The following is a 12,044-nucleotide window of genomic DNA, read 5'->3' as shown; positions in this document are numbered from 1 at the left end:
TAGTCCTACAACCATTAGTATTATTCTCCTATCAAGTCTTCAAAGGAGTGAAGTCCGGATACAAGCATGTCCCTCAAAATCAGATTCTATGTAGTCGATATACGAAGAGACTTAAAGAAAAAAAAGTGAAAACGTGAAAAAGAAAAAAAGAACCCAAAACATCCAGCCCAAAGAGTAAATCAATCACCATAATTGTGAATAACTGATTAAAGTGCTACTGATATAGGAGACCCACTAGGGGTCACATAGCATGGATAAATATAAAAAGGACCTAGTTTAGGCAGCATTCATCACTCTAAATTAACAGTAAGAAACTAGTCTATAGCCGTTTTGTCAGAAAAATCAAAATATTTCCAAACATGTAAAACACCTGCCCACAAGGAATGTTGGTTTCAGGTGTCACCCAGACAAGGGGAGGACATTCTTTCAAAGATACCTCACAACATTACGAGAGACCCCAAATGTTCCCACCTGCAAACAGATATTCAAGTGAATCAATTTCAACAGAAATCATTGTTCATGCCTTTTGGGTATACCGTGTCCAATAGATGTATCCAAACCATTTCCCTTTGGAGTAAGCATGTATTAACCACCTCACAATTTTAAACTGCATGTGTGCGACTGTTTGGCGTTTAGTGCTGAAATGAAGGGCAACTGGTGATTTCATGTTGCACGTACGGACATTTGATTTGTGTCCCAGCCATCTCTCTCTTGCCATCCTTGTCGTTTGGCCAACATAAAGCAGGCTGCATGGGCATTTGATAGTGTAAATGACACCTGTGGCCATGAATGTGGAGTAGTCACGTAATTGGATCTCTTTTCCTGTGTGTGGGTGCCTGATGGTCTGACTGACTTTTTATAACATTACTGCAGTTATTGCATCCTAGACAGGGAAAAGTTCCCTTCTTGTGAGTGCTCAGTACTCCTTGTCTATTCCTAGGAAGTTTTTCAGCACACACCAATTTGTCTCTTAAATTGGTACCACATTTATATGCCATCATTGGTGATTTTGGAAACATTTTAAGCAGTTGGGGATCATGATGCAAAATATTCCAATTCTTCTTCACGATTTTGCCAATCTGAAATCTGTTGAGAAAACTTCGAGGCATACAGGGGTGGAGAGTCATTTTCCCTCTGTTTTGGTCTCAGTAGGGTTTCTGTTGGAATCTGTCTTGCTCTGGAGGCTGCATCCCTCATTACCTCCTCAGGATATCCTCTCTTTCTAAAGCAGTCTTTCAAGTGGTAACATTCTGTGTCAAATGTCTCAGGATTCGTGATGATCCTTTTCAGTCTCAACATTTTACTATACGGAAGACTGTTGGTCATGGCTCTATGATGGAAGCTAGCATAGTCTAGTAAGTTGTTCCTGTCTGTCGGCTTCTGGTATGAAGTTGTAAAAAACTTCCCTTCTACAATTGTCAATTATACATCTAAAAAATGCAAGCTAGGTTCACCGATCTCCAAGGTGAATTTAATGTGTGAATACACATAGTTAGGGTAATCGAAAAAGGTTGTGAGTTCTTGTTTACTACCCCTCCAAATTCCAAATATATGATGGATATACTGATTTGAGAGGGTCAGCTTCCCAGACCATCTTAAAAGAAAAGGATGTACTCTTGATTTAGATTATCAATTTTCTTAATGCCATCAAGGAAGTCTGTCATGTCTCGTAAGTATGTCGGTATTGCCAGCACCGGTGGTTGCAATATTGTTTCCACATATAGGGCCAGAGAGTCAAAAATACTCTCAGTACCCATAACAATAGGTCTTAATGGGGGAGTTGTATTGTGTGTAGGGATCTTTGGAAGCCCGTAGAAGACTGGAGTAATTGGGAAAGCGTTTGAGAAATGTCTTGGTCTTATCACTAATCCACTCATGGAAAGACGTGTCTATGCATGCTTCATTTTATTAACTTGAGGAGAACCATCTCCGGTTCCGGAAGCACCTCAAATCATTTCTCTTTGCTTCTGCTTTCTCTCCCTCTCTCCCCTGCTGAACTCCTGGCTGAAACTGCACTGGATACCTGGCCACCCTTTTCTGATCTCGGGCCCAGGCCTCGCCAGTTGCACACCCGCACTGCCTCCCTGGCAACCCCTGCACCTGGGGACTGTTTTCTGTATCCCTACAGTCCCCCTACCAGCACCTATGTCTGCACTTAACTTGCACTTGCCACCAGCTGGACGCTTTTTATTTATCTTATTTATTCTACTATCCCATGTACTGCACTTCCCCTCTCCCTTCCCCCACGCACTTTTCCCTTTCCCCCTTCTCTTGCACTTGCGCGATCTGAATGTCACCTGGCCTAGTAAGATCGTTGTCTGTCCTCCCTTTGTTCCCCCTCCCTTGCCTCGTCGCGCCTTGAGACACTTGTGTATAGGCGCGTTATAAATGCCATATCATACCATATCATATTTAGAACTCGCTTTGAGAACAAAAGAGGTGTCTAAGTTGGTTCACTTATTGGGTGACTTATGGGTTATAGGCACAAGCAAGGGTGTTGTGATGGTCACATGCATTTTAGGTGATTCAGTAGACTACCCATTTAGTATGACATAGGTCTGTGAACCCAAGGCATGCAGGTAATGCTCCTACCTCTTGGCTACAAGATCCTCTCCACGCCTAAACCCAACCGCCCTGGAGGGGGTGTAACCCTGACCTTCCCCGAGTGGATTCCTGCCTCTGTCACTCCCACGCAGGTCTATTCCTCCTTTGAATGCCTCGTCTGCAGGCTCTCTCTCTCCCCTAGCCATTCCCTTACTGTGGCTACTATCTATCAGCCACCTGGTCAGATCTCCTCCTTCCTCTCTGAGTGGGCGGACCTCTCCTCCTCACTCCTGGCCTCAACCGCTCAACTCCTCCTTCTTGGAGACTTCAACATCCACCTGGTTGCCCCCTGTCCTCCGTCTGGACTCTTTTGCGACCTTTGCGACTCTCTCGCACTCACTATTCTCCGCTCTGGCCCAATTCATTCTGCAGGACACACTCTGGATGTCCTGATCTCCTCAGACCTTCCCCTCTCTGTCCCTCTCTCCACTCCTCTCTCCTGGGGTGATCACTTTCTCCTCTCCTCTCACCTCACCCTCCCTACCCTCCAGGCCAAGCCACCTCCAGCACTGCCGCCCACCTTCTCGGTCATCCAACCCATGAAGAGCGTGTCAGTTGAGGCTTTCGCCGCCACCTTCTCACCTCCTCCTCCCCCTTTGGCTGACTCTCACCCTGACACAGCCCTCTCAATGCTCCACTCTCCTATATCTGATACTCTTGGTATCCTTGCCCCGGTCATGAGAATCCGCCTGAAGTCCAAAGCCAAGTGCAACTTATGGTACGACTCGGACCTCGTCACCCTAAAACACAAGTGCAGGGTGGCCGAGAGGAAATGGCGTGCTTCGTGTTCATCCTCTGACAAACTGGCCTGCTGCCTGCTCCAAAGACAATACCGGCTCTCTGTCCTAACCAAGAAGAGAGCCCATATCCAAGCCCGCGTCTCTGCGGCATCAAACAACTCAGCCGAACTCCTTAAAATCTGCAAGGAACTGCCCAATCCTGCCGCAGTCTCTACCTCCCCTGTCCCCTCCCAGGCCCTCTGTACGGCACTGGCTTCTCACTTCATCTCTAAAACTCACGACATCCTGTCCTCTCTCTCCTCCTATCCCCCGCCTCCTCCCACTCTCTGCTCCTCCCCTGTCCTCTCTGCAGCCACCTCAACTCCCTCCTTCTCTGCCTTTCCCCTGTTCTCCGCAGGCGAGGTTTCTAGATAAGTCCGATCTATGAAAGTGTTGTAGAAACAGGTTCACCCCTGTTCCTCCAAAACTATCAAGGACCACATCGACTCCCTGGCTCCTGCCCTGGCTGATTTCTGCAATCACTCCTTCACCACGGGAGTCTTCCCATCCCCCCTGAAGCACTCCCTTATGCATCCTCTTCTTAAGAAACCCTCTGCCGACCCTCTCCTGCCTGGCTAACTATCGCCCAATATCCACCACCCCCTTCCTGGGCAACCTCCTGGAGAAACTGGCTATCTTCCAGCTCAATCTCCACACTGAATCTGTTGGTTGTCTTCATGACCATCAGTCTGGCTTCAGAGCTGCCAGAAGCACGGAAACTGCTCTACGGAACTTCCGTGAAGACCTGCTCTCAAACCTTGACTCTAACACCCCTTGTTTTCTCATATTACTTGATCTCTCCTCTGCCTTTGACACTCATGCCATGCTGCTCAACCGTCCACGTTATAACCTGAGTATCACTGGTCAGGCTCTGGCGTGGTTGACTTCCTTCCTCTCCGACCGACCCTCCCAGGTTCAACTGGGGTCTTTCCTCCGATATCTTTGTCTCTACCTGTGGTGTCCCCCAGGGATCTAACCTCTCTCCCTAGTTGTTCAACCAATACCTGGCACTCCTTGCCCACCGCATTGCCACTCTCTGCCCCAACTTTCAGTGTTATGCGGACGATACTCAGCTCATTTTCAGGCTACCCTCGGCCCCCGCCTCTCCTTCCCTCATCTCTGACTGTCTGTCTGCCATCCAGGAGTGGTGTGCCACCAATGACCTCTGCCTTAATGCCAGTAAGACTGAGATTCTGCTCATCGGCACACCAACTCCCTCCTTCCCTGCAGCTCTCTGGCCGGCCTCCCTTTGCCCTCTTCCCGCTCCCACCTGCATGGCTAAAAACCTCGGGGTCATCTTCGATTCCACATTCATTCCTTCTCCCCTCACATCTCTGATGTCTCTAAGAAGTCGAATTACCAGCTGCACCTCCTCAGAGGTATTCTTCCTTTCCTCTCCTTCCCCCAGAAGCTCACTGTCTCCAGAGCCCTGGTTCTCTCTAAGCTGGACTACTGTAACAGCCTCTTTCTAAATCTGCCTGCTTCTACTCTCCGCCCTCTGCAACTTATCCAGAACAGGACTGCAAGACTTTTCCTTGGCCTCAAGCCCAGGGATCGTATCTCTCCAGGACTGAAATCTCTGCACTGGCTCCCAGTGGCTGCAAGGATTAAGTTCAAAACCCTCTGCATTGTCCACAAGGCCTTCTGGGGTCTGGGGCCGAAATACATTCAACTCTCTCTTCCTAAATATCTTACTTCTCGACCTCTCCGCTCTTCCTGCTCCAACTCCCTCAGGGTCAGTCGCTTCTCCAAGCAACGAGTTGGTGGTAGATCTCTCTCTTCAGCAGGGGCCTCCCTCTGGAACAGCCTTCCTGCCTCCCTGAAACTTTAGGAGAACCATCTCCGGTTCCGGAAGCACCTCAACACCTTCCTCTTTGCTTCTGCTTTCACTCCCCCTCTCCCCTGCTGATTTTCCTGACAGATACTGCACTGGATACCTGGCCTCCCTTCTGATCTTGGGCCAGGCCCGCCACCTGCACTGCCTCCCTGGCAACCCCTGCACTTGGGGACTGTTTTTCTGTATCCTTACAGCCCCCCTACCAGCACTTATGTTCTACACTTACCATACACTGCCACCTGCTGGCCGTTTTATTTATCTTATTTTATTGTACTATCCATTGTACTGCACTCCCCCCCCCGCACTTTTCCCTTTCCCCTTCCCATGCACTTGCGCAATCTGAATGTCACCTGGCCTAGTAGGATCGTTGTCTGTCTTCCCTTTGTTCCCCTTCCCTTGCCTCGTCGCGCCTTGAAACACTTGTGTATAGACGCGTTATAAATACCATATCATATCATCATATTGTGGTGCAGATGTAAATTGTATGTATTAAGAATGACTGATCAGGTATATTTTGTTCCTTCAGTGTTTTCAGTTCAGCACCTGAAGAAGGCTAATGGTTCCCCGAAACAAGTTGAGCTTACTTCACAACTTCAAATTGGATATTGATTTTGTATTTGATTGCTGAACATCTAATATTATTATTATTGCTAATAATAATAATATTCAATAATACATTGTTTCTTTTGCATGAATTATGGATCTTTTCTTAACACTATACATATATTTACTTAGGCTTTTTTTAGTCTTTAATGGTGTGCAAGGGATGGGAGAACTCATAGATTGGGCTCTTTTTGTTTTTGATATTGACTGAAAGCTTAGTGTCAGGGCAGTAATTCCTCCCCTGCACCCTAAACTGTTGGAATTGCTATATTAAGCTGTTTCTTTTTAAATAGTTTGTTGCACATTGGAGTGCAATGTGACATTCTGCTTTGTGATTCATCAGAAATCTGCTAGTGGTGGGGTTATTATGTATGATTTGTATCCAGGCCACTGTCACCCTATTGCATTCCATTAAGACAATTCTCACAAAAATGTTTAAACATTGTGCAAATCCAAATGTATCTGGCTTTGTAAATGTACAGGGTAAGATATTTTGTAATGGCCCCCACAGGGAATAAAATGATTACTTTCTACTATAACAAAGCCAGAACTATGGACTCTTCCAATGCTTGTTAACTAAAGCTGAAAACATAGTTGGTGTCTCCCAGTCTCCAAATACTGGACAGTCCAGAGCAATTAGTGCTAGGTGGCATAATGGAGCTCGAAGGATTATATATGGGCAATGAGCTATCCCATCAAGAGTTGAGGTAGGTGCACCCTTTGCTCTTTTTCTTATTTGTGTCAGGTATTTGTGTACATGTAGAGCACGCAAATAAGCAGAACTTTGGTGCCCTACTCAACCAGAAGGCCTGTATCTCGCTTATTTTACATGCATATGTCAATGGCTTTTTTGATTCAGTTTATTATCTGTGGCTCGAGAGAGTTTTAGTTATCTGCCTCAGCTTTCGAAGATATACATTAAAGAGTGGCCCTGCTGCCAGTCAATCGCTCCATGGTGCAGAACATTCATATCTTAGTGAAATTTGTGTTACAGCAGTGGCCATTTTGTCAGAAAAGTGGAACATTGTAAGATGGGGATTCATTTGTGGATGATGCTTTCAAAAGCATGGTTTGCGTCCTAGCTGCTTGGTACTTTGATGTGTTCTTCACTTTTGTGATTCACTATATTGTTATTGTTACTGCTATGGTTATTTTCGTAAAAGCTGCCCTGCACCCAAGACCCAGGAACACTAAATTTAAAATCCAAGGCCTTTTGGCTTTGCCGATGCTTATGTTTAAGTCTGAGTCCAGGAAGTCAAGCACTATTCTCCATAAAAATGACCATGTTCATTATTACTCTTGTTCACTCCTGTGGTCTAATGTTTCCAATTTTCAAATGATTTAAAAGTCAAAACGTACAGCTTTGACACCGCCAACATTTAAAGAGTAATACCTGGCAGATTTCTATCAACATGAATCCCTTTACTCTGTGACGAGTAATAACAAAACATATTTTTCCATCAAAAACTCTAGTACACAGTGAAGAATCTATTGACTCTTGAGAGGGTCAGTATGTATCTTCTCTTACCAAGAATGCTTTGTGTTTGATGTTTGGAATCTTTGCCAAATAGCTGCTGTCTGACGGGTAGGCCGGGGGGAAGACTGCAGACTTGCAGAAGTGAGGTGGGGGAGGTATGGAGGCCAGAGCAGATGTTGTGAAGCAGCAGTGGCTGCATTGGTAAGGACTCACCTTACGGGCACAATTTAGGGGTTTATTGCACTTCCCTGTCACCATGTTGCAGTATGGGGTTAGTGCTACTGTGCTTGCAAGATTTCTGGCTCCTCAGCACTGGGAGCCACATGATTGGGAGCTGAAGGTGTGGCTTCATGCAGACTTCCGACCGAGCAAAATGAAGGTATGTTAAACCGCAGACATGTTCTTTCAGGCAGCTAGAAAGCAAACTCTAAGATAATTGAGTATCTGACTGATCTGAAATAATTTGCTTGCTTCTTTTATTACTTTTCATTTTGTCCCCGTCCCTCATTTGCTTTTTTACATTTTTCAATGCTTCTAACTCTTGCTTATGTTTGAACCTCATTCTCACTTTCCATCTATCTCATCCTCTTCTCCCCTTACTTCCTATACAGTCTTCATACAACCCCATCGCATTTAAAATTATGTAAGTGATATGAAGATAGATGGTGGCTTGCTCTAAGGTGGTATCTCCAACAGGGGCTATTTCTCTAGAATTTGCATTTAGAGAGCAAGGACACAAATGAAGGCTGAGACCACTTGGTTTGGATCAAACTTGGTTCAATCCCATTAGCCCTCTTAATTCTGAAGGGTTGGCAAACAAGTGTGGATTGGCACACTATGGCACCAATTGGGCAAGTACCTCATGTACAATATAACCAGGTAGGTCGGGAAATGCGAAACATGTCACTGGTGATCATTTCCCTCCAGTACATACTCATTGGATGTTTCTAAAAGCAAGCAAGCTTATACAATAACTGATTGCATTCAATAGCAACATCCATCCTTGGCAATCTTTAATGCATAAAATAATCTATAGACAGAGGTAGGAGGTCATTATCGCAGAATATTCATTGTGTAGGATAAAGCAACAAAGTAGCTGACATTTCTATAAAAGGTACAGTATGTAGAGGTTGGTGTTGTCCTTGTTTCCCTGTTAGACTAATCTTTCAAATACCTTTATTAGACTGTAGTTCCAGTTCAAATGATGCATCTAGGTACCATTCTAATGTGCACATTTATCATTCTCTAGAACGTAGATATCACAATAGACAATAGGAGAAGCTGGTAGGGCTGCTGATGGTGAAAGTCTAGATGGAACTCCCAGTTGGACAGGTCCTATGATTACTATCCTGCCTGGCAATGTTACAATCTACATTGAGTTGACATAATTAGGCATCATATGCGATTACCTTGAACACCAATCATGGCTATGCAAAGGAGGACCCAATTTAACATAAGCAAATTGCATTACACCATCTAGTGTGCTGGACTTGAAAAAAATGTATGCACATTTTGTGGTCTTTATGGACTGCAGTTTTCTTGAACATCAGGTGATCTAAACATGTGATGTGGAACCTTGAGTGAGTCGTGAGGCCCCTCCACTTTTTGACCACTCATTAGAAAGAAAACCTTGCATCTGCCATTGTGGCATTCGATACTATTGCCAAGAAATTCACTATCGTTGGAGGCCAACACGCCACCAGAAGCCATAACATTTTCAGACTGTAAACAAACAAGTGCAACAGGGAAATACCTGATAACAGGCCTTATCTGTGCATTGTCTCTGGAATAGGTTACCTATGTAGATCAGATGGGCCTCCTTAATCCTACACCTAAAATGGACCTGAATAACTTATTCTTTAAAGGACATGTTGCCAATCACTGATCGTGCCATTCAACACTACCTCTCCCCTCTGTATAATCCCCCCAATCCCATAGCATATGCCAGCAACTCTGATACCCCTGTGCAACGCTTATAAAACCCTGGGGCCAGATTACAGAAACTGTGCGCTGGTGCAATTGCAACATAGCACTGTATTAGCAGATTGCCCTAGTTAAAAAAAAAAAAACATTGGGGCCGTATTAGAAAACATTTGTTGCACCACGACAAGTGCAATTTTATACCACGGAATGGTATTAGCTCTGAGGTAGACTTTGACTTGGTGTAAACATGCATTGAAAGTGCATGTTTTTTGCACTAGGGCACTTTTTGCCCTAGTGTTTGTACCATGAAAGATTCCACTTTCTAAAATGGCCCCAATTTCTTTTGCATTATGGCAAACTTTGCCTTAGTGCTAATACGGTGCAATTTTGCACTTGCACGGGTGGAACGTTTCTGTAATCTGGCCCCAGGTGTGTCCCCTATTCACACCACTCAGCTAACTTTGCACTATAAATCCAATATATACATTCATACATACTCTCCCACATTGTCCCAGTCATTTTCTTGTGTGTCCCTAATCTGGGACAGCAGGATATATGGGTTCAAATATCGCTGTTGATTATACCTCTGATATATTGCATCTGGTATACTGCTTGTCTAATTACCTGGAAGCAGTCCTTCGCCCTAGTGAGAACAGACAACCTCCCCCATGTGTTGAAACTCGCAGGAGGAGGATGGGAGTGCAATTCCAACCTCAAGGGGTAAATCAAATGTATTACTTATTTTTGGTCACTTGCTTTTGCGTATATGCTGTGTCTGGAGGTAGTTAAATCTGTAAGGTGTGCGATACATAAAGTTTTTACTAACTCACTCACTAACTCACTATGTGCTGTTCTTACATTGCAGGTGATGTTGCGAGACCATACAGATTAACAATGTGTGCTACAAAAGATGCCTGTGATGTAGGAATTATCGCCATGGAACAGATCATAACTTCCCAGTATACCTTAACGTGTTCAGATGCAATTAAAATTTAAATGTGTTACTACCACCTACAATTAGCCCATTTCCCAGCCTGTGCATATAAATTAGCAGTAGGACTATTGCGTGTGTGCAAGAAGCTTGCAGGACCTGAATAACTAACGCTGAGAGTCTGCTTTCATGAAGTGAACCATTGTAGATTGGACCCTGCCTGACCTCGTAAACACGTTATTTGAGGGACACTGAAGTCCCAATTAGCCATCTTAGTTCCAATGGCAACCACTTTGAGCATCTGCCGAGGAGCATGAAGCCTGATGTCCATCCATGGTGACTGGATTGTTTGATAAAATAAATGTTTCCTATTGAACCCTTCCAATGAGCTTGAACTGCTAAATCCACAAAGAGCCATGAAGGAGACCACTTTTGTGAACAAAGTGATATTCAAGCAGAATGGAATGATTCTTTTATAGCAGGACTGTGTCTAATTAACATTTCTGTAAGGTGTGGAATGGCACAGGAGACATTTAAAAAATGAATTATAATCTGAGTACCACCAGGCATGCTTTATAAATAAGAGTGCATCTTAAGCTATTGTATGGTCTTATGACATACACAACCACTGAAACACCCTCCTTCACGTGAAAACCATATCATGATATACTTGGTCCTCTCCAGTTTCATTTCTGCACCGGAATCCACAATGACCTCCAATTGCCATAATTCTTCCTTGGACCACCTACAACAGATCCATTGCATCTTCTGAGCTATGACTATGGGTTGAAGACCAAAATAAACACACTTTGGGGTTGCCCTCCTCTTCTTCTCCTATCTGCCTTATGTCATGGTCAAACCATTAGCAAGACTCAGAAGAATGTTGACTGATTGCTCAGATTTCTCCAGCATTGAAGAAGCACCCCTCTAAAAACCTCTGTTACCTTACACTATAAATACAACTCCACCTCAAATGGCCCCCACTGTACTGGCTGTTAGCAGAGCAACCCTAATTTAACTGTGACTAAGCCTCCTCATTAGCCTTATTACACTCTCCCACATCATGAGTGCACCACACCCAAAGCACTTCAACCTATCAGACATTTTCTTCTTCCCTTCGGATAATATATTCCCAAGTGTCTCCGTCAAACCGGTAGAGGCAGATAAGTAGTCAGGACCCAGGTACTTTTGACCTGCACCCATCAACATCACAGGCTTGGCACCTGCCTCTCCTGTTATCCCAGAACAACCCACCTCCGCAATCTCTTTTTGTATAAAGCAAAGCCAAAATACATTGCAGTCAGGCACTAAAGAAAACGACTTCACATTACATGACTTTGCAAGACCTTAATTTAGGAACTTAGCTCCTTAGTTTTGTTTTAAGGGTGAAGGAAATTCTGCTATGAAATGATGTAGGCTTTCTGTGACAGTTGTTTTGAAAAAGAGAAAATCTAAGCACATGGGGCTTGCCCATTAACTGCAAATTGTCAGAGCTCCAGAATTCAGCAAAAGATATACCACACTATGACAAATTCCATAATTAAAACAGCAAATATACTTAACGATGTTTTGTTTGAAAAATAAATATATTTTGATTTCAGCTACTGCAAATATGTGAATGGGTCTTTCATACAAAATTAAAGGATGTGCTTTTAGAAGGGAATTAAACAAAAAGATCCAATGCAACGTGTCTCTGCTGACTTTGGATACACATAAAAGCCCAAGTCAAACGTTCAAGAGAACAGTCACACAATGCAAGAAACATGACCGCGAGGACTATTAGCATCCCGGTGAGAGTATGGAGGTCTCCCAGCCAATCACAATGCTCAGAACGGGGTCTTCATCTCATGGTAAAGCCGCCTGATCCGAGCTTCCTCAGAAGCCCGAGGC

The 12,044-nt window shown here is 44.3% G+C and overlaps 1 protein-coding gene across 2 annotated transcripts in view; it reads left to right on the top strand.

Annotated features, from left to right (window-relative positions):
• LOC138529147 (phospholipase A2 inhibitor and Ly6/PLAUR domain-containing protein-like) overlaps positions 1 to 11,765 on the top strand; it is a 156,027-nt gene extending 144,262 nt beyond the window's left edge. The window contains exon 5 of one of the 2 annotated variants that reach the window (XM_069640817.1): positions 10,089 to 11,765. In XM_069640817.1, coding sequence (XP_069496918.1) covers positions 10,089 to 10,219 — 131 coding nt within the window. In that variant the 3' untranslated portion in view covers positions 10,220 to 11,765. The remainder of the gene's footprint in view (positions 1 to 10,088) is intronic. The other variant, XM_069640816.1, reaches the window with a different exon arrangement.
• Positions 11,766 to 12,044: the final 279 nt, after the last annotated feature.

Source organism: Ambystoma mexicanum, chromosome 1q (assembly GCF_040938575.1).
Source record: "Ambystoma mexicanum isolate Mex_15411 chromosome 1q, UKY_AmexF1_1, whole genome shotgun sequence".
Classification (NCBI taxonomy): Eukaryota; Metazoa; Chordata; class Amphibia; order Caudata; family Ambystomatidae; genus Ambystoma; species Ambystoma mexicanum.
Note: the sequence above shows the minus strand (reverse complement) of the source record. Positions and strands in the feature narration are given on the sequence as shown.